The sequence below is a fragment of the Melanerpes formicivorus genome, unplaced genomic scaffold (assembly GCF_026170545.1).
Source record: "Melanerpes formicivorus ecotype bairdi unplaced genomic scaffold, bMelFor1.0.p_v2 SCAF_2, whole genome shotgun sequence".
NCBI classification, from domain to species: domain Eukaryota; kingdom Metazoa; phylum Chordata; class Aves; order Piciformes; family Picidae; genus Melanerpes; species Melanerpes formicivorus.
The window spans coordinates 42,508,411-42,531,725 of record NW_027142354.1 but is presented as its reverse complement, the minus strand read 5'-3'; the positions used below and the strand labels follow the sequence as shown (position 1 = coordinate 42,531,725).

General features: G+C 45.6%; 1 protein-coding gene across 2 annotated transcripts in view; it reads left to right on the top strand.

The window, feature by feature from the left end:
- Positions 1-14,850, top strand: part of LOC137451094 (follistatin-related protein 4-like) — a 292,081-nt gene extending 277,231 nt beyond the window's left edge. For both annotated transcript variants that reach the window (XM_068158275.1, XM_068158266.1), the window contains 4 exons: positions 2,519-2,668; positions 3,380-3,487; positions 7,735-7,844; positions 11,450-14,850. In XM_068158275.1, coding sequence (XP_068014376.1) covers positions 2,519-2,668; positions 3,380-3,487; positions 7,735-7,844; positions 11,450-12,152 — 1,071 coding nt within the window. In that variant the 3' untranslated portion in view covers positions 12,153-14,850. The remainder of the gene's footprint in view (positions 1-2,518; positions 2,669-3,379; positions 3,488-7,734; positions 7,845-11,449) is intronic.
- The last annotated feature ends 8,465 nt before the right edge of the window (positions 14,851-23,315 follow it).

Below are 23,315 nucleotides of genomic sequence, written 5' to 3'. Positions count from 1 at the left end.
GAAATCAAGACTGATGCTCAACCCAGGACTTGTCCTTAGCTGGGACTTAATAATATTAATCCACACTGAAGTTGTTGCTACTCAAAGACAGAAATCTTGTGTTTCTTTACCAAAAAGCTGTAAATATTGAAGAGGTGGTTCTGGAGAAACAGCTTGAAGAGAACAAAGGAGAGAGGGCATTTAAGGAAATAATGTCAGCACAGTGGTGGGCATAAAAGGGATTTTGAACATTGTTAACTTTGCTGCCTTTCAGGGAGACCTCTTAAGAGTTTCCTATGGACATCATAGGGCTTTTTGCCTTCTGTAGGGAGGACTGACTGGGTTTTTTTTCCTCCTTTTTCCCCTTTTAGTACCTGGAATGTTTGCCACATACAGTAACACCACCTGCAAGTCTAGAAAGGTTTCAACAGTAAGGGTTCCTTATTTGCTGTTAGAGGACACAAAAGCAGATTGAGCAGCCACAACTGAGCATGGTAACAGAAAGGCAAATGACCTTTCCCTGCTCCTCTTGTTTGAGTAGGTTCATGTTGTGAAAGGCTGAGTCCAAGCACAAAGCTGAGGACAAGGAAGGCAGTTTGGAGGTTGTCAGCTGCTGGAAACCCAAGGCTGGGATTTTGTGCCATGCATTGGAAATACTAGAGCATGTCCAGAGAAGGGAAACAAAGCTTGTGAAGGGTCTGTAGAACAGGTCTGGTAAGGAGCAGCTGAGGAAACTGGGTCTATTTAGTCTGGAGAAGAGGAGGCTTTGCTCTATATAACTTCCAGAAAGGAGGTTGGAGTGAGGTGGGGGTCAGTCTTTTCTCCCAAGGAACAAGCATACACAAGAGGAAATGGCTTCAATTTGTGCCAGGGAAGATTTAGGTTGGGTTCAAGGGATGATTTCTTCCCCAAAAGAGTTGTCAAGCCCTGGAACAGGCTGCCTAGGGCAGTGGTGGAGTCTCCATCCCTGTGGGAGTTTCAAAGCTATGGAGATGTAGTGCTGAGGGATATGGCTTAGTGGTGACATGGCAGTGCTGGATCAACAGTTGAACTTGATCTTAAAGGTGTCTTCCATCCAAAACAATTCTCTGATTCCATGTTTCAGATAGTAGTGGCATAGATCCCCATCTTAGCTGAAGGGCCAGAAAGGAAAATTAATCCAAGGTCTTCAGTCTTGTATCTTCAAACCTTACAGGTGGTCTCTACCAAAGTGCTGGGCAGCTAAGAGGTGAAATCTTTTAATCTATGACCACCACTGATGCAGACCTGGTGTTGGCATTGCTTTTGCTTATATTTCCTCTTAGCCTGAACAACCTCTGCTGCTTGAATCTCTTTCTCCTTTAGGGAGGTTGAACTGATATTTAAAGTGTCCCAGCTGTTATATGGACAAGATTTAAAACCTCCAGTTGTGCTCACTGTGTTAATTTAGCTTCCCCCTCTGTTCCACACCACAGCCTGGTCCCACACAAATGCTCTTTCACTTAAAGAAACTTGACAGAAGGAAAAGTGATGAAGAGTAGCCCACACACAGAGGCTTGCGGGTGAGCTCATGTCTGACTCTTCAAACTCAGGGTACCAGGGAGATCCTGCTAAAGTCAATACAGTTTGTCACTAAGATCACTCTGGGAGTGCAAAATATGGCATCAAACAGTTGTAAACAGAATTTGGTGCAAAGAGGCAGGATTTGGTTCCTTTGGAAGAGGAGGAAATCTCTGTGTTGGAACAGTAGATTGTAGGACCCTACTTGTTTTGCTAAAAAGAGGTTGGAGTGATGTGGGGGTCAGTCTCTTCTCCCTACGATCAAGTGATAGAACAAGAGGAAATGGTCTGAAATTGTGCCAGGGGAGGTTCAGGTTGGGTATTAGGAACAATTTCTTTCCTGCAAGGGTGGTCAGGCAGTGGAACAGGCTACCCAGGGAGGTGATAGAGTCACCATCCCTGGAGGTGTTCAAGAACCATGTGGCCATGGCACTTGGGGACATGGTTTAATGGCCATGGTGTTCTGAGGTTGAAGGTTGGGCTCAGTTATCTTAAAGATCTCTTCCAACCTAAACAATTCTATGATTGTACTGTTCCCGTGAGCACAAGCATCTTGGAGCATGCTCTCCTGAGCTGAAAGTGAAGACTTTATTAAAAATACAAAGCTGTGATTCAATTAGTGTAAATCTCTGGTTTTTCCAAGCCCAGAGTGATATTTCTATCACTAATAAATGCTGACAGCACTGCAAGTAATGAACTACAGCGTGCTTCAAAAGACAGATCCATAGCCTGTGTGGTTATTTGAATTCCATGTGATTGTGCAGGAGGTCCAGCTGTTTAATGTCACTGGCTAGAGCCAGGCTGCAGTGTGCTACCTGATAAAATACTGATTTCATGTTTTCCAGGGAATGAAAGGGGGAGTGGGGAGGAGGGCTGAAATCATCCTAACGGAATCCCCTTGGAATTTTTTTCTCTCTGGTTTTCAAGGCCAAGCTTCTTGCTGCTTCAGACCCTGGATTTGTAGAAATTAAACTTATTCTCCTTTTCCTTTACCCCTCAGGAAGAGATCTGTCCTAGAGTGGAAGGTGAAGGCACTCAGTCCTGCCTCTGGGCTTCAGCGGTCAATGTCAGAGACAAGTACATTTATGTGACACAGCCTAAGCAGAACAGAGTGATGATAATTGATATCCAGACTCAGAAAGCCGTGCAGGTACTGACAAGGGGAATGCTTTATCCAGTGATGGCAAAAGACTTTGATCTGGGACAAAACAGCGCTTTGCCCAGTGGATTTGCTGACAGCACTAAAAAGCTGGGTCTGGGTCACTTTCACACGTGGGGTCACACTGTTGATAACCTCACTGGCAGGGAAAAAAAACTCTATTGCAGGCAGTTTATCATCATCTTGGGGCTGTACCTGCAGCCAGGCTTGCAGCCAGTGTGGTAAAATAAAACTTCAACAAATTTCTGGCTTAGGCATATTGACCTGCTGCCTGGCCTCTGTTATAAGCAGATTGGGAAGAATGAACTGGTATGGGTATAACTCACGCAGAAATTGGCCCCTGATCTCCTGGTTGTAAGCAACAGCATGAGATGGAGTGATGTTCTAGCTGGGAAACAGCACTGAGCAGCCAGATCTTTCTGTCCTGGTGCTGCTGTCCAATTAATTTACACAATGATCTTAAAGGTCTCTTCCAACCTGGTCTATTCTATTCTATTCTATTCTATTCTATTCTATTCTATTCTATTCTATTCTTTCGTATCCTATCCTATCCTATCCTATCCTATTTGAAGGTTATCGTGCAACACTGCACAAAGGGATGTGATGATGGTGGTGGTGGTGGGAATGTTTGCAGTAAATGAGACAATATTCATCCTGTGCATTTGGGGCTCTGTGTAAATACCACCTCTGCTCTTTTTTAAGACCTTGGATGTTGACCCATTGCCAACTAAATTACATTATGACAAGTCCCACGACCAAGTCTGGGTGCTTAGCTGGGGTGACATGCAGAAGTCTTCTCCAACACTGCAGGTAAGTCCTTAGCTGCCTGAGCCTCTGCCTTTGCTTAGCTTGGTATCATCAGTAGCAAGCTGGTGGCTGCTTGGTTGCAGGTAATTAACGGCATTTAATGGTCTGGATATAAAGATGCTCTCCCATTTGCGTATCCAGCACGTTTTATTCATCCCTCCTCCATCCCTCCTCACATATTTTTCCTGCTGTTTAATTTGGTTTTGAGCAATGTCTGTGCCATTGGCAGGCAGCAGGACTGCTTTGTTGCCAAGCTCTGGTTTGTTTTAAGGCTGAGGACAGAGCCAAGTGCCATAAAGTCATACAGCAAGGGCTGGCAGCTGACTGTGAGCAGGATGAGCCTGGGATGCTCCTGGACATTTGTGCAGCCTGCGTGAGCTTTTTAACTTGATTGAGGGCTCATAGCAGGGGGTACCAAGCAGCCACAGAGATCATCCTTTCTGTGTGGAGATCTCTTGCTTCCTCAGGTTTTTGGTGGTGTTTCAACAGAGGTGCAACTCAGGCCAAGCAACACACTAAAGGGTAAATGTAAGGTAGGGATTGAGCGTGTGTTCAGTGCAGAGCTGCAGCACACCCTCCTCAGATGTTAATGACCTGGGAATTCTTCTGTGTGCAAAGAACTGGAGAAGTTGAGGCACTGAACCATTGAGAGGTCAAGACACTGACACACTGAGACTTTGACATTGCCTATGAAAGAAGCATTAAAAGGTGGATGAATCATGCTGTGCCTCAAGATTCCTAACAGTCAGAATTACTGTTGTGCAGCAAGCAAAAACAACCTGTTCTCCAACTTGGTAAAATCATTTACCTCTCCCTGTCTTCCATGAAGGAGAAGTCCAGGTTTTCAGCCAGTACAGCAATTGCTGCTTATTGTCCTTAAAGCCATTTTGTCATTTATGTCTCACAAGCCTTCATCCTCCTTTTGGCTGATGATGGATGGAAGACAGTCTTTTTAGCAGGTCCTGTTGTGATAGGACAAGCCCAGGGAGGTGGTGGAGTCACCATCCCTGGAGGTGTACAAGAAGGGATTGGACATGGCACTTGAAGCCATGGTTTAGTTAGTCATGAGGTGAGGTCTTTTCCAGCCTTATTGATTCTATGATTCTAAGGGGTGATGGCCTAAACTGAAAGGGGGAGATTCAGACTAGATATGAGGAAGGCATTTTTTACAGTGAGAGTAGTGAGACACTGGTCCAGGTTGCCCAGAGATGTCCCATCCCTGGAACCATTCCAGGTCAGGTTGTTTGGGGCTCTGAGCAGCCTGATCTAGTTCCAGGTGCCCCTTCTGACTGCAGGGTTGTTGGACTACATGAGCTTTAAAGGTCCCTTCTAACCTCAAGCATTCCGTGATTCTATGATAATGTGGTAGAATGATCCTTTCATAGAAAAATGCAGAAAAGAGCTCTCTAGGGCATGATAAAAACATAAGCAGCAAAAGTGAAACTTCAGGGACAAATCTGGTTTTAGGTGCCAGTGGCTTCTCTGGAGGGCTGCCAGTGAAGTCCCTGGAGCTTTTCCACACTCAGCACCATCAGACCCCCAGTGATACTGGGCTCTCTAAGGCGCAGTAAAGTTAGGACAATTAAATTAGCTTCCATTTCTGGATTGCCCTGCAGGATTCACTCTTCTGTTGATGGCACAGAAACAGTAAGTGCAGGCATCTAATTGGGCATTTTGCTGCTGCTGTATGTCACACAACAGAGCTGACACCAAAGCTGATTTGATCCATCCAGATATAGCCTTCTCTAGCAGTTATTTTCTGACGCTTGCTGCCCAGCCTTTCTGGAAACATAGGTGTCATGTGAGTAGTCCTTCTACCACAAGTGTTTGTTTCTAAGGTTACACTGAAGCATTCCCTAGCCGGCAGAGAGGAAGAGTGGCCATATGGCTGTTAGGTATCTAATCTAAAAACCTACAAAGCTGGAAGCCACATTAGTCATGAGGTTGCCCGAGGCTTCACTGGTGGTGCTGTTCTGTGATGGTGGGACAAGCCATCCACACCAGGCACATGCTCCATCCAAGGTAACAGCTCCAGCCTGCAGACTCAGTGATCAGGGATGGACCAACAAACAACAACTCAACCTGGGCATTCTCAGGAATAGATTCCAGAAACAGAATGAGGGCAAATAACCAAAGGTTTCTGAGGCAGGTTGTCTGACCTGGGGACAAGCAGTTTGCTGTACAGGCTATAAGGAGACTAAATGGGCACTCTTTACCCTTTCTGACTTAATTTCTGCCCTCCAGCTGTGAGAGGTTTCTGTAATTAAAGGAGAGATGGCACAAGTATGTGATTATGAAGAAGAACGCACCATCTGCACAGCTGGAGACTTCTTGTAATCCTCCAGCTCTCAGATATAGTCCTTTTTGTTATCTTTATGAAGTGCAGCTACACATGTAGGGAGAGAGAGATTAGCATCAGCATCAGCAGATCTTTGCTTTCCTCCGACCTTCCTTCCCGAAAGGTGGCCAGTGACTAATTTGGCACAGTTGATTCTTCCGGCCCGCGGTGGTTAGTTGCAGATATGCAGTAAAATATCTCTTTGAACACAGATGCGGCTGCAGAGGTTGATCTGAATTTCCAGCCATTGTCTGGAAGTCAGGGATTTATCAAGCAGCCAACTAATGGGGTGCTGTTGTTTAGCCATTACAGGCTTGTGGGAAGCAAATGATTGTCCTCATGAAAGCAGCTTGTAAGTGTGGACATCCTTCTTGACTGATCTAATTGGAAGAAATCTAAATGGCACAGCCAGAAGAGTTCTCTGAACGGAGCCTTGTAGGCTTTTAGCATTTCCTTAATGAATTATGTAGCTATAAATTCAAAGCTACTACTGTTGCACATTAGAGCAGCAGAACTTTACAGTGAGTAGACCAAAGTCATTTTGAACTGAGTTCAGCCATGTTCAACATCTTCATCAGTAACCTGGGTGAAGGGGTAGAGTGGACCCTCAGCCAGTTTGCTGAAGGCACCATACTGGGAGGAGTGGCTGTCCGTCTGTGCTGCCATTCAGAGAGACCTGGACAGGCTAGAGAGCCAGGCAGAGGTGAACCTCATGAAGCTCAACAAGGGCAAGAGTAGAATCCTGCACCTTGGAAGCCCCTGGAGAGGCCACATCTGGAGTACTGAGACCAGTTCTGGGCTCCCCAGTTAAAGAGAGAAAAGGAACTACTGGAGAGAATCCAATGGAGGCTACAAAGATGCTGAGGGGCCTGGAGCATCTCTGTGAGGAGAAAAGGCTGAGAGCCCTGGGGCTGGTTAGCCTGGAGAAGAGCAGCCTGAGAGGGGATCTGATCAAGGCTCAGCAAGAGCTAAAGGCTGGGGGACAAAAGGATGGGCCAGACTCTTCTCAGTGGTGCCCAGTGGACAGGACAAGGGGCAACGCACACAAACTGGAACCCAGGAGGTTCCTTATGAAGATAAGGAGGAGAAAATTCTTTGTAGTGGGGGTGCTAGAGTGCTGGAGCAGGCTGCCCAGAGAGGTTGTGGAGTCCCCTTCTCTGGAATGATTCCAAGCCCACCTTGTGACCCTGGGCAAACTGCTGTGGGTAACCCTGCTTTAGCAGGGGGGTTGGAGTGGATGATCCCCAGAGGTCCTTTCCAGTGTCCACCATGCTGGGATTCTGTGAACAACAAAACAAAATTGAGTTTTTAACATTTTAATTACTGAGAATTTGCACCTCTCCTTTTTGGGAGCTGAGTTTCCACAGACATGGAGATCTGTGTTGTGCTGGAGGACAGCACCTGGGGGGGCCTTCCTTTGTTTCTTTCTGAGAAACATCCACGGTACAGTGGATGGATGAAGAGTTCTTCTCCTTCAAGGTGCTAATTAACTGCTGTGAGTTAGTGTTTGATCCTTCAAGTTGGCAAGTTAACTCTGTGCGTTTAAGTGAGATTAATAAATATGACCATGAAATAAATGTTTGTTTTAGACAGAGAGGAATAAATTACTATGGTGTTAGCATTGTTACACTGCCTCAGCTCCTGCATGACTGCTGTTCCTGGAGATAAAAACATCTTATGAAAGCCAAGTTGTGTACTTACCTTACAAATGTCAAGCCTCAAACAATATTTATTAGCACACCTTCTTCAAGGCAGCTACACCAGACAATATGTTGTAGACATCAGTCAATCTGAGTCTACCACATCCCTGGGAGAAGCCACTCAGTGCCATGTCTGACTGTGTAATCTGTGTTTACCTCTCTGCCTGACTCACTGCTCTTCCTCTACCCAGCCTTGTGTATATTTGTTGTAGGTAATACCAGAGGCGAGCGCCGGGGAAGAGCAGCGTGTGATCCGCACACCCTTCCAAGGAGTGGAGGATTTTTTTATACCACCTACAAATCTTATTATTAATCATGTCAGGTAAGAAATTTTCTTAATAAATAGCAAGAGTGATCTGCTCTGGCAAGAGGGCTGAACTACATGATCTCCAGAGGTCACTTCCAAGCTCCACCATATTGTGATTCTGTGACCATGCTGCTCTCTCCCAGGGGGCATCCTTCTAGTCATCTTCCAGCATGTTGTAAATGTGAATAAATCAATTCATGATCAAGGTAACTACTCTTAGCCCCATCTTTGTGTGTGAAATGCAGAAATTGAGGACATGGACTTGCTGGAGCTGGTGAAGGATCTAGAGAGTAAGTCATCTGAGGAGCAGCTGAGGGAACAGGGAATGTTTAGTCTGGAAAAGAGAAGGCTGAGGGGAGACCTCATTGCTCTCTACTACTCCCTGAAAGGAGGCTGGAGTGAGGTGGGGGTTGGTCTCTTTTCCCTAGTATCAGGTGATAGAATGAGAGGAAATGACCTGAAATTGTGCCAGGGGAGGGTTAGGTTGGAGATGAGGAAAAAATGTTTTCCTGCAAGAGTGGTCAATTGAGCAAATTACCAAAAATCATTCAGCAAAGCAATGAGACAGAAAGAAACAAACCTTGCCTTAGACCATGTGTGGGCATTCCAGTCCCAGCTTGGTCAGCAAAGTATGACACGCTGCCTGGATTCTTGTGCTGGGAATTTGATGGCCAGAAAGTTCTTTCTCTACCTCAAAATCTCTTTATGAATCTGTGCAGAATGCTGTGTCAAAGACTTATTGGCAGAAGTGGCAAAAGTTCATCCTGCCTGAACAACATAGGGTTCTTCTATATGTCTCCAACTTGTTCAAGGACTGGATCTCTGTGTGAGGTGTATGGTTGGAGCAGAAAAAAGAGATGCAGTGCATGTTAAAAAAAAAGGCCTTTGTGAACCATCAGGTTTGAGTGTTAATGTGATGAAGTGGTTAATGAGGTTGTATCAATCACTAATGTACTAATAACGTGGAGTAACGCTGGCTGCTTCCCAGCAGGCACAGGAAGTCTCCCATTAACATTATCAAAATTGATAACTGCACAGCACTTTATTCTTACCACAACATAACAAGTCTTTAACCATCTTCTTTAACCATCTCCCCAGTATAGTTTAACCAAGTCAAACACTCCAAAAATCTTCATGTAACTCCTTGCGTTAATCTTAAGTTCCCTGCAGTGAGCAACCAGGACAGAGGGGGGTCACACTTACATGATTATGTGTTGAGTCTGATCCAAAATAAAGAACTTTGCTTCCTGAAACACAAAGTAATGAGACATACTTCAGGGCTGTTATTCTTAATTTTTTCCTACCTCATTTTTCCCCTTTGCTTTCAAAGTATCACTGTGACTAATAGTAGTGGCAGGAGGCAAGGATGGGAAAGGCTGAGATGAGAAGGTTTGGTCCAGGTTCAAAGGCAGGAAGGTGGAACAGTTACACTCTTTTGTTGTTGTTTTATTGTCTTTTTGCTTCAGTGTGATTAATTGACTGTATACAGATGATCTTTCCTAAGAAATATTAAATGTGGGTAATTGCCTCCAGTTTCCCACGTGCAGACCAGAGTGCTCTGCCTAATTTCCGATTTCATTTGTTCAGGGCCAGATCTTGGTCCGTACTCTCTCACCCTCAGCACAGAAAAATAATTGCTCACAGTCTAATGAGGCTTAGTGAGATCATGTTGGAAATTCTCTACTCAGAATCGTAACTGACAGCAGCAGCATTGCCCAGGAAAGGGGAATGTTTAAGCGAGCTCTTCCTCGAGCCAAAAAATATTTGTATGCAAATGTCCCCATGTATGCATTTCAGCTGCCTGTTATTTCAGATGGATATCTAGGAACACATCCATTTTTATTGGCTCCCAGGGTAGATTGTTGTCCATTAAAGCCTCTCCAAGTGCAAGGTTTTCGTTGAGATTGCAGATCACAGATTTCGTGCGAGCTCTGCTCCTTTTCTGCGGCTCCCGTGCAGATAAAGCCCATCCTGACCCACTTCTTTCAATTAAACTGATGATAAGGACCAGTTTTTTAACTTCTTCAGGCCAAGTATTAAGGAAGTCTTGGGGAAAAGAAAAATGCTGTAAGGAAGAGCATTTTTGAAAGTGTACTTAAAATGCATTCATCCAGGAGCAATCCAAGTGTCATATCCAATTCCCCCACACACGGCACGCTATGAGCCTCCGCTACAGATATTTCCTCACGTCTCTAATGGATGTGAGCGTAATGGGAAAATGAAAGGCTTAGCCCAGCGATTTTCATGGGATCACACACTACATTGGCTCCTTCTTTAGGGATGAAATCATTGCTCAGTCTCCAATTGACAGGTGAATTAAGGCTAAAGCAATAACCCCAGTGTTTTAAACAAAATACCTATCACCTGCACGCAGGCACGTTGTCCTCTGCGTTGCAGAAAACAATTTGGCATCGTTGAGGGAAGAGGTCCGGAACTAAGCACTCACTTCGTTTCCTTCTGGCTGCACTGAATGGATGAAAAGGTGCTCGATGTGAAATGAGTTTTCCTAAGTCAGTATCAGTGACCTGTGAATCCAGGGGAACGCAAACAGGCTGCTTCTATGGGCTCCTTCTCAAATTAAGCAGAAACCTTTCCTGGCTATTCTTGACCTTTTCTTGTCTTCAGCAAAGGTCAGATGTGCTGCAGTATATATCTGTTACAGAACATTCATGCTCTGCTCACTGTATGCCCTCTCTGAAGACAGAAAACAAAGACCCCATTTCGGAGCATCCTGCCTGGTTGTGCTCCTCAAGAAATGATTTACACTTTCCCTGGGCTGGTGGCATGGTGCTGCTCTCCACACCAGCCTTGCCAGCTCCTGCAGTGCTCCTCAGGCACTATGGGTAGCAAACACACATCACAGCTTCTAGCATCCCCCCTGATGCTAGAATTTAAGAGATGAGATTGGACATGGCCTTCACTCAGTGGTTATAACACACAGAGCTTGAAGTTGCTCTCTGGCTCCAACCTGGCAGGGAGTTATTTTGAATGGTTTTCTATTTTGGACTTGAAAAAAGTCTTTATTAAATGTTGAATTACATCTCTCTAGACATGAAACAGATTAAATACCGAACTAGTCAACAGTGGGCTACGGAACACCTCAAGCCTCGATGTCATTCCTATTGTAAACTGGCCTTCCCAGGATTTTATGGCATTCTTATTGTAAACACATCTTCCCGAGACTTGATGGCATTCCTGTTGTAAATTGGCCTTCCCGAGACTTGATGGCATTCCCATTGCAAATTGGTCTTCCCAAGAAATGACATTATTCCCATTGTAAACTGTTCTTCCCAATAAAAGGCTTCAGCTCTTGAAAATGTTATTCAAATACCCAAGCACACCCTGTGGGAGTTGGAGCTAGACAATCTTTAAGGTCCTGTCCAACTCAAGCCATTTATGATTGCGGCTTCCAGGATCAGGTTGCTGATTTGAACTATACCTCTTTTAGCACCTTTTGGAAGCAGTAAAAGGAGAGATTTCTTTCAGAAAACAGACAGCATCATTGCACACCCTTCTGAAAGCAGCAGGCTGGAGCTCCCCAGTTCTGCTGACTTTTGTCTTCTCTCAAGCATATCAAGGTGCCTCTGGAGATGACTTCAGTGTCCTGTTTTCTATTTCAGGTTTGGCTTCATCTTTAACAAATCGAAACCTGCAGTTCACAAAATTGACCTGGAAACTGTGACCCACATCAAGACTATCAACTTCAAGAACCATAGCTGCATCCCACAGACCATGGCCTACACCCACTTGGGGGGTTACTTCTTTGTCCAGTGCAGGAGGAGCAGGTCAATGGCTGTGTCCCCACAGCTGATTATCGACAGTGTCACAGATGCTGTCATCGGCACCAACGGGGAGGTGTCAGGCACGCCTCACGTCTCGCCGGACGGGCGCTACTTGGTCAGCACGGATGAAGACAGTGGCAGGATCAAAGTGCAGGCTCTGACTGTCCGAGGGGAAATCAAGTTGATTTATGACTTACAAACAAACGTACACGTATCTGATCTGACATTTCAACCCTCTTTCACTGAAGGCAATCAGTACTATATATATGCTACTTCAGATTTGCAAACAGATGTGCTTTTTGTAGAGCTGTCAACGGGGAAAATGAATGTACTGAAGAATTTAAAGGACCCTATCACATCCAAAGACTGGCCCTGGAGCAGCTACAACAGAATTATGAAGGACAGTGGATTATTTGGACAGTATCTCATCACACCAGCTAAAGATTCATTGTTTGTTATAAATGGGAGGCAAAATACGTTACGCTGTGAGGTTTCGGGGATAAGGAGGGGTAACACAGTGGTGTGGGTTGGAGAGGTATGAAAAGGAGAGAGCAGTAGAGCCTTCAGCAGGCAAGTACCAGTTGGACCTTTCCACTGCAGCAAAGGAGCAGTAGCATTGTATATTTTTACACTGGGAACAAAAGAAAACAAAAGAAGATGAAAAAAAAATAAAAAGGAGGAAAAAAAAAAAAAAAGGAAAAAAAAAAAAGAAAAGCAAAAACAAAAATCCCCTGTATAGGCTTCATGGTACAACACTGGTCTACTTGCAAGTGTTTTAAGCTAAGGTGTGCTCTGCTAATAGGAAGTGGTTTTGAAGGGAGGTTTTTTATTTGTGGGGATGATATGTGGATATGAGGGGGAATAAAGCACTGGGAAGCGAATAATATCTCCACTGAGATATTGTAGAAGCCACAAAACCTAGTGACCCTGTTAGAACAAACCCAATTTCGAGTTTCCATCCTGAGGAGTTTTTACTTTCTGTTCAAGCCATCAGTTTTCTCTGCTGTCCTTACCTTGCCTGTTAGCTGTGCTTACTACCCAACCCCAACCCAAAGGGACTGCAGCAGTGGGGACCGCAGCTAAATCCACCTTTGGATGAGGAGGGAAACTAAGATCAGCCAGCAGTTTTCAACCCTCTGAAACTGAGGAGAGTGATGTAATGAAAACTGATCCTTTTTTTCTGCAGGATGGCTTTGGGAGGATTCAGGGATGTGGTTTCAGGAGGAAGACACAGCAGAAATAGTAACTGTCAGCTCACTGTCTTCTGTGCTTCATTTCGCTCTGGGTACTACTGAAGGCAACGTTCTGAGTCGTCCTCCCCTCCTCTTGAATATTTGTGTGATTGCATTTGAGAAATTTGGTGTGAAGTATCCAGGCCATTAGAGTGGGTAAAGCCAGGAAACACTTGGAGGGGTGTTCAGAGTTTGTAAAAATGTTGTTGGGAAGGGGGCATGAGTCTTTCAGCAGCTTGTGAGTGCCCTCGGCTTGGGCACAATATGCAAAATCTGCTCTTCAGGGGCAGAGAATTTGTTATGGTTATTCCCATAGGAGACAGCAACACTTCTAGAGACTGTTGGCTTCTCTCATGAAATATTTAGTGGCACTGAAGTCACTCAGTTCTTCATAAACTAATAGCTACAATGGCAGAGGGTATTTTTAGTAGAAAACTCACTCATTTTCTAGCCATAGCCTTAATTTGCCTATTTCTTTCCAGACATCCTGGGAAACAATTTTTCTTTGCCATTTTCTTCTTCCTGTTTATAGTTCACTTGTTTATAGACAATTATCTTTTAGTTATGAGCAAAGAGATTCATGTCAAACCAGCTGAATTACCCTAGAATGCAACAGCTGGTTTGGAGAAATTTCAGTTGAGTTCCCATTAAAAAAAAACAACAAAGATGCATTTACCCATTTGGAAGAGATAAAAACTTTTCTAGTTGTAACTTTCTACATCCATCACCAAGAAGGAATCAGGGCAAGAACAGTTTTGACTCCTAGATTGATGCAAACCAGGTGAGCACCACTGCCAACACCCAGGCAGTTGGATCTCACACACTGCTTGGAAAATGTGTTCTTGGTGTGGGTGAAGACTCTCTCTGGAGGTAAATATCTCGCTTCAGAGCCAGCCACCCACCATCCTTTCAGAAGACCCAGTTCTGTTTGTGAGTGACCTGATTGCCCAAGGTTTGTATCACAGCAGCTGCTGGAGGCATCCACTGACATGAAATAGCGTGTTCATTATTTTCCAGCACGGATGCTCAAAGCCACCCCTTTCACAAGGCACACAGAGGGATGTTGAGAGACAAGGGTGCAGACTAACACTGGTAATCTTTGCTTTAAATGCTAAACTTTACCAGAAGAGTCACATTTTGCCATGGCTGTAGACCTGAAGTCGCTGAAACCATTTTGGTTCTGTCGAAAATATAATACAGATCTGTTCAGACAGATGAAGAAGGGGAGCTGAATCCTATGAATTCATGAAACATGGAGTCCTTGAAATTGCCCTTCCACACCCATAGGCTGAAACCTCCATCTCCTTTCACTTATGAGCCATAGGGGTTAGAAGAGACGATCCCATCATTGCAACAGAGACATAGAAATCAGATTGGCATAGCCTTCCTTTAGCAATGCATGGTGTCCATGATTTTCTACTCATCTGGTTAGGAGACATAACCCACGTCAAGGAAAGGAGAAGACCAGCTTTGTCAGTACCTTTAAATATGCACAACTCCTTTCTTGAACAACGCTGTGTCCATCCATCGCGGCCATCCTAAATGTGTTTTACCAAGGCCAAACACTGCTCTCGTGTTCTTTTATGACTTCTTGAGTATTTTATTATGCCTCTGGTAAGTTTCCCTGTAGAGACGTTCATTGTGTCATAGATCAGGCAAATATTACTTTTTTAAGGGTATTAAAAAGAGGTGTATATATCTGTTCAGGTAAATATCCTTGAGGCTGGTTTATATATAGGCTGTGAAAGATGTGTAACAGACCTCACTTCTTCCTCTTTGTTGCAAACCATTGGAATAGTGTTCACTTGAAGAACCCCACTTGGAACCTTCCAAAGATGTTCCCTTTCTTCCCTCTTCAGCCCAAGTTCTGGTGATGTGTTTTCTAAATTATCCTAATGGTTATATATCATACTTAGAACAATGGAAGTACAACTTAGATTGTCCACACTCCTTGTGAACAGTTCCAATGACAGTCAAACCTGACATTAAAGTGCTGCACATTTGTTACTCTGATTTTACTTCTTTTCTGCCATGGAAATTTTGTGGATACTCAAAAAATGCTTCAACTCAGTTTTGCCTTTCAACTCTGTCAGTGTTTCCTTCTTTGCAGTTTCTTCCCCACTCCCTTTGTGTTAGGGCTATGAGGATGATGAAGGGACTGGAACATCTGTCTTATGATGAAGGCTGAGAGACCTGGGGCTGTTTAGTCTGGAGGAGACTGAGAGGAGATATTATTAATGTTTATAAATATCTAAAGGGTGGGTGTCAAGAGGAAGGTGCCAGTCTCTTTTAGTGGTGCCTTGTGATAGGACAAAGGGCAGTGGATGCAAACTGGAGCACAGGAAACTCTACCTCAACATGAGGAGAAACTCGTTTACTGGGAGGGAACTGGAGCCCTGGAGCAGGCTGCTCAGAGAGGTTGTGGGATCTTCTTCTCTGGAGAGATTCCATACCCCCCGGTCATTGTGATCCTGGGCTAAGTGCTGTGTGTGCCCTGCTTTAGCAGGGGGCTTAGGCTGGTTGATCCCCAGAGGTCACATCCAACACCCACCATGCTGGGATTCTGTGAACACAAGTCCTAAGCGATTTCAGTAGGCAGATGTGGTCTTGCCTGGAGGGTGGGTAGGGGGTAGAAACCTGGCAGGGCTGCTGGGTCACCTTTGCAGAAGGAGCTTGGCAATGGGGAACATCAGAAAATACTTCAGCCAACTTAGTGGAGCTGGGCCATTCAGTGCCATAACCTCCTCAAACATAGCTTTGCCTGGGAGACACATGAGTCCAGATGACCTGTTGATAAGTACTTATTTACTTGATTTATACCATGATTAGGCCTTAATTGCTGCAGTTCCCAGCAGTGTGTTAGGTGCTGCATCAAACAGATAGAAAGGCCAAGGTCTCAATTCTGTAAAGAGATAACAGCGAATTCCCCCCACGACCATACAGCAGGTCAACAAAATGATCAGGAAAGTGGGAACAGAAGGCTGGAGAAGATGTCAAAGTTGACATGAGCGCAGTAACCTGGATTTTCAGCAAAGATCCAGGCATGCCATGGTACCTGCAGAGGGTTGTTGTTTTTTCCTTAAGACCGCCTTGGTCTCTCCCCACCAGGGTTCTGTTTTAAGTGAGCATCCCTGGTGCAGCTGCTGCTTCTCTTCATCTAACCCATGGGATTGGACACTCAACCCCAGGGATTTCCTACCCTAGGTATCACCACCTCATGCTTGAATCACTTCTCTCTTAGAAAACCTGGAGGTGAATCCTATTTGTTCTAATGAAGAGTATCCCACAGTTCCTGCTTTCCATACTGGATTACAACTCCCACTCTGCCTTCCATCTGAAACCTGCATTTGTTGCCTAACTCACTGCTTTGCACATTCTGCCAGGGGAAGTTTAGGTTGGACATTAGGGACAATGTCTTCCTCAAAAGGGTTGTAAAGACCTGGGAAAGGCTGCCCAGGGGAGGAACTGAGAATGGGGATTCCTGGAAAGGATGTAAAAGAGAGATTTCTACTAGATATGAGGAAGGCATTCTTTCCACGGGGGGTGGTGAAACCCTGGTTCAGGTCACCTAGAGAGATAGGAGATGCCCAATTCCTGAAACCTTTCCAGGTCAGGTTGGTTTGGGCTCAGAGCAGCCTGCTTTCATTGCAGATGTCCCTGCTGACTTCAGGGGGGGGTTGGACTAGATAACCTTTATAGGTCACTTCCAGCCCAAACCATTAAAAACACAGGGAAATACATGGAATGACTAGGAACAACCTGTGTGTTTCTTTTGGGTAAGAGAAGCTTCAATGATATTTGGTGCTGAGGATGGGACAAATTCCCAGCCAGGCTCAGCAAGCCCAGGAATGTTATGCTCCCATCTGCTAGAGAAAGAAAAGGACACCTGAAATGTCACCTTCTTCTTTTTTAACAAGGGGGTTGGCTCTTTTTTACCATTGGTATCTGAAAATAAAGAATGGAATCACAAGGCTGTGAGAATTTTCTAAATTACCCTGAAAATAGGGAAAAGGGGCAGCCAGGAATCTCACTTCTGCTCACATCTGGTAAAAACCAGAATGCTGCCATAATGCAAAGATGCTGGCTCAGGGCTTGTGCTGAGTGGTGGGACTGAGCTGCAGCCCAGGCTGGGGCTATGGGATGACACAAGCTGCAAATCTAGAGCTTCAACCTTCACACGACGTGAGATGGCTGTGGCAGCTCAGCCTATTTCATCTAAAACACCTCAGGTGCTGCAATCCCACAGCTGCCCAGTGTGATGAGGTGTGATTTACAGCCCATACAAACGGGGCAGGATGATTTGAGCATGACCAGCGCAACTTGCAATGTTTTTGGCCCAGTCTACTCTCTGCATCAGCTGAATTGATGCTCATAAGTCAGTTCAGTGGTGTGTATGGTACCAAAGGCCAGCTCCACACAGCCTACCTAGTTGGAAGATGGCCCAGTGCCTTTGCAAACTGCTGATAATAACCCTCAGCACCTTCACATGAAGGTTGGGCTGACTTGCAGTCCTCACAGATGTCACTGGCAGATAATGAATCTCTGGTTTATTTTTAATCTTCTTCCTGCTTGTAATTTTATTTGTCCCTTACTGGGGGGGGGGAGGGAAGTGAAAAGGGGACGAAAACTCCTGTTAGTGGCACAAAACTCAAAGCTGAACAAGGATTTTATTGCACAGAATCAAAGAATGTTTGGGACCTTTAAAGGTCATCTAGTCCAAACCTGCTGCAGTCAGCAGGGACTTCTGCAACTACAGTAGGTTGCTCAGAGCCCCAAACAACCTGATGCCCCAGGGATGGGGCACCTCCCACCTCTCTGGGCAACCTGTGCCAGTGTCTCACCACCCTCATGGTGTAGAACTTCTTCCTAACATCCCATCTGAATCTACCCATTTCTGCTTTTTTCCTATTCTCCCATCACTCCCTGGCACCCTACAAAGTCCCCAACCAGCTTTCATGTAGCCCCCTCAGATACTGGAAGGCCACAAGAAGCTATTCTCAGAGCCTGCTCCTCTCCAGACTGAGCAACCCCAACTCCCTCGGTCTGTCTCCATAGGAGAGCTGCTCCAGCCCTCTAATCACCCCCATGAATTGTGGGTCATATTTTCCAAACCCTTGCAGTTGCAGTGCAAAACACATGACCAAATTAAAGTCATTATGTTTTTAGATAGTTCCCAATACTAACTTTAAACAACAGCACACAAAAAAAAGAGCCCTACTGTGATGCTTCTCCCATGCAAATTGCCATGGCTTAGGGGCTTGTTTAATTAAGTGCTTCAGCATCTAACCCTTGGCGCTCTATGGTGCCTTTGACACTTGTCCAAAGCCATCAGCTAAAGGCAGTCAGAGCAGCAGAGAGCAGCCAGCCAGCTGTGTCTGGTGAACAAGACAAGTACTAAATCAAACAAGAAGCCCATCCCAGTTTAAAAAGGTCAGAGCACTGGTATTTCCTGGAATAAAACTCAAATCCCTGCATTAGCAAAGGTTTCTCCCCACAGCTGCATGTGTGTGATGCTGTGCATGGTTTGCTGGCCATCAGATGCCTATCACAAGAGGGATGTGCTTTCCAGTTAACCTTTCACTTAAAAGAGTGTGCAATGATGCTGGCACTTCAACCACCCTGTAATCACAGCAGAGCAGATAGTGAAACATCACCTGAAGTCTTTTCCACTACAAGGAGTATTGTGGAGGGCGAGCTGTTAATGTTTTATGTAAGGCCATAGTAAACTCCAGTGTTAATTGACTTCCAGAAAGTCTCTGCATAGCAAAGTGCACCATTTCTGCAGAGGTTTTGCTTCAAGGGTTTTCAAAGCCTGATCTGAGTGTATCAGGCAGGGGGACCAGGCTGACACTTTGGACTTGGCAACCTGATCCAGTGGAGGGTCACAGGAGCGTAGGATCACAGATGTTAGGGGTTGGAAGGGACCTCTGAGGATCATCAAGTCCAACCTCTTGCCACAGCAGGACCAGAGAATCCAGCACAGGTCACACAGGAATGCGTCCAGACAGGGTCTGCAGAGAAGGAGACTCCACAACCTCTCTGGGCAGCCTGTTCCAGTGCTCTGTGACCCTTACAGTGAAGAAGTTCCTCCTCATGTTGAGGTGGAACCTCCCACACTGTAGTTTATATCCATATGCTGTAGTTTATATCTAGGGTGTCCCTGCCTATTGCAGGGGAGTTGGAACTAGATGATCCTTAGGGTCCCTTCCAACCCTGACAATTCTGTGATTCTGTGACTTCATCTCCCTTTTCTTTAGGCAGGTCCAACCAGGATATAAAAGAGTACTGAGGCATCTACTAGTAACCTTTATTTCAGACAACTGTATTATTTCCTATCAGGGAGGCCTGATCTCTTAGCACAGCTGCACCCTGTGGATCAGAACCTACCGTAGCTGCTGTCATGTTTCTGAGCATTAAGACTGCAGAGTTTTCCTAAGATCAGCCCTGAACACCCTGGTGTGCAGATGATTCAATAGGAGCAGCTCTGTTCACCTCCATTTGGAGCCTAGCATTGGACTCTTGTCTTGTTTTTACATCTAATCCAAGAGAATTCCTTTAAACTATAGTGTCAAAAATATAGGTGGATCACAGAGGCTAACTACTGGCATATGTATTAATTACCTTCTCTAGCATCACTTGCTTTGAAGTGGCTGATTAGAAATGGTCCACATCCCACCTGATAGCTAAGCTTCAGGCCATTCTCCTCATCCACATCATCATCACATCTAGACCTAATGCAAATAAAACTCCCTGCTGTGGGGTGTGCAGCTGAAGCCCTCCAGGAAGACACCACATCCTGACACAGACAGCAAGCACCAGTGAGCCCAGCTCCCTCGGCAGCTTTCCAGTTCCCAGGCTTGCTCAGCACAAAGTCAGCTCTGTGTTAATCACCACTGCAGCTCTGAAGCTGGCTGGCTCTAGCAGCCAACCGTTGGCACGCAAGATGCCATCGTTGTCCCATGCCCCAAATTACTCAGGATTTTAAATGATGTGTGGTTGTGGTGCTGAGGGACATGGTTCAGCGGTGACTCAGCAGTGCTGAATTAATGGCTGGACTCAATGGTCTTAAAGACCTGGGGCTGTTTGGTCTGGAAATAAAAGGAAGATTGAGAAAAGATCTGAGGAAAGATTGAAGGGTGGGTATCAAGAAGAAAGCCCCAGACTCTTTTCAAGGGTCCTGTGTTCTGAGGGGCAATAAATACAAACTGGAACCCAACAAGTTCACCTCAACACAGGGGAAAAAAAAACTTCTTTACTGTGAGGGTTCTGGAGCAGGCTGCTCAGAGAGGTTGTGGAGTCTCCTTCTCTGGAGACTTTCAAGACCCATGGATGCGTTCTTGTGTGACCTGTCCTAGGTGATCCTGCTTTGGTAGGGGGGTTGAACTCGATGATCTCAAGAGGTCCCTTCCAACCCCTACCATTCTATGGTCATCTCTTCCAAACCAATTGATTATATGATTTTAGGGTGTTCTCACTGCAAAACTCAGCATGAGTCCTGTGCAATCCTTCATCAGTTTATAGCATTGTGAAGAGTTCAAACCAGGGCAGCTTTTCACCCTTGCTGATTGATTCAAAGATGTCAATCTGTCTTGCTGGGTTGATTGCGCATCTTACCACACACTTCTCTAGGAGCCCTTCTCCTTGATGCTGCAGAGAGAGCAAAGCACAACCAAGCATGTGGCACTGGCTCCTCTGCAGTGTTGTGGTGGCAGACCTTGCCCTAGAAGCAGTAAGACAGGAATACAATCACAGAATCATTTTGGTTGGAAAAGACCTTTCAGATCATCAAGTCCAACCGTTCTCTAACTCTGCCAAGTCTGCTGCTAAACCATGGCCCTCAGCACCACATCTCCGTGACTATGAAACACTTCCAGGGATGGGGATTCAACCACCTCCCAGGGGAACCTGTTCCAGTGTCTGAGATCCTGAACAGGTGATCTGGTTTTCTCCTGCACAGTGTTGTACAGCTCTGTGGATTCATTCTGAGAATTAGCCTGCCATGGCTGTGTATTTAATTTATAATTAGAATTTTGACCTGGGAAAAATGAGCCTGTCTTTACATGGAGCTATTGTAACCCTGAGACACAGATGGCTGATTATCAAAGTGTCTAATAGCATCTTTGTAATTGTCCTAAGGCAAAAAAACAACCCCACTTTTTGACAAGCATTATTTGCTGAAACAAATCCCATTTAATTAAGACATGAAGTCTGGGCTGAAAGACATCCTAGCTTGTCAACAATATTAACTGCAGCACATACAGCCAGAGGTTATGCTTTGCATAAAGGCTAAATGGGAAAGGACAGGAAGTTGCTGAGGAATTTCTGAAGTTCTCCTGTGTAGCAAGGCTAAGCTGGCCATTTTTCTTGAACACTGTTTTACTTTAGAAGCTCAGATCAGTGCTGATCAAAATGACAGCTTTGGAGGCTAAAACTCTTCTCTGCACGCTAAAAATTCATTTCAGCAGAAAAAGATGATCTGCACGCTCTGCTCTGCCCCAAGGTGTGCAGAGCCCTGACATCCTGGAGTGACGCAGCCTGTGGTGCCAGCAGGACTGTCAGCACTCCTGAGTGCTTCTTGAACCAGGATGGGAGCTGACAAATCATCCCTTGTGCAACTGTATCAGCCGGACAGTATTGCACTGGACATGGGCAGAAACCTGTTTAGGGTCAGGGCTGGGCTGGCCACCAGACAAATGACAGAAGGTCTCTATGAAGCCCTCTGCTTCCCAAAGGGAAGAGAAAGGGAAGAAGGGAGAGAGACTGATGGGGTGGGAAAGAGAATGAACCAGCCGGGATGGAAAGAAGAACAATCCAACGAAATAGAGACACAGACATAGAAACCAATATCCAGCCCAAGCCCTAATGGCAATGACATCACCAGTGTCACCACTGATGCTGGGGGCAGGAAATATGGAATTCCCAGACTGGACACAGCAGCAGGTGGGAACTGGATTCAGGAACACGTGGATCAGGTTCAAAGGCAGAATGGACATTTCCTTCCTGGGACACCAGCTGTGGAAGAAGAGGCTTGACCCTGGTGATCCCTTAGCTTGCTCCTGAAGATATCATCCATGGGTTGCAATCCCTTGTTGGTCAGTTGAGTGTCACCTGTCCTGTCTGCTCCTCCCTGCAGGTGCCATTTCTGACTTTCTGTACCCCAATTTTGAGCACAAGCTCTGGCAGTGCCCTTGATCTGCAGAGGAGCAAGTCTAAGGCAGAGCCTTCCTGCAACCCAGCCCTTGGTAGAAACTCTCCCCATCAGTGTCCTTACTGTCAGCAGCAGCCCCCGGCTGTGCAAAGCTGCCCTGAACTTCAGAAAGTTCTGAAGCAGAGGCTGAGCACAGTTAGTTCTGGTCTAGTTAAGCCAAGACAAATCCATGGACTCATTCCCAGGGATGCAGAGGTTGCTGTGCAGCACTCCTTGAGTGAGACTTGTTAGTGCATGGAGGGATTCCACACAGAGCCGGCAGCTCCAGGTCCACAGCATCCCACAAGGCAGTAAAATTAGTCAAGGAGAAATTATGCAGATAGTCAATGTGTTCAAGCTGCCATGAATTATGCTAAAAACATCAGCACAAGTAGCAGTCAATTTGTGTTACAGTCAACAAAGGCAGCTTCACCGCTAGAGACCCTGGGGTGCAGCAGCCTGGGATACTGAAGGATGCTCTAATAAACACCCTAAAGCTCCTGCTCGTTGGTATGTGACAATGTTTGGAAGTCAGCAGGGATAAAAAAGGGTAAATATTAATAGGCACATCAATTTATCCATCAGCAGGTCATCCACTAGTTTCCAGACACACACTTTAATCAAGGCAGGGTGGTTTAGGGAAGTGTGGGAAGAATAAGGGTAACAGAGGGTTGGAATAGGCTGTCCAGGGCAGTGGTGGAGTCCCCATCCCTGGAGGGGTTTAGAAGCCTTGTAGATATGGTGCTGAGGAACATGGTTTAGTGGTGACCTGGGTATGGTGGGTTAATGGCTGGACCTGATGATCTTACAGGTGTCTTTCAACCCAAATCATTCTGTGATTCAACTCCAGGATGACTCCCAACTCCTGCTGCTCACACACAGTTTCTCAGGGTGCAATGGGAGCTGTGTGAATCCAGCTGCTTTGCAGGACCCGCCCAGACAAGACCAGATGCACTTGTCCAAGTAATCATTATGGGGGGTGGAGGGAAGGACAATTAGCAGGGGCTCCTACCTGGCATTATATTGAAACTACAGTGCTCTTGAAAGCAGAACTGGCCACTGGGCCTCCAATAAGCCAGACTGCTGCAAGTCAGGTCTTTTACAACTTGGCTTACACTGATCAGCAACTTCTTCTGACACCATGTGAGTGAGAGCACCAGGAAAAGGTCTCCTGGCATAGAGTCCAATGACCACAGTATCAGATAAAATGGACTGGATAAGTCACAGACCTGGGGGGCTATGACTAGGTTTGTGCCCAACAACCCTTCAAAACACAGAATCACAG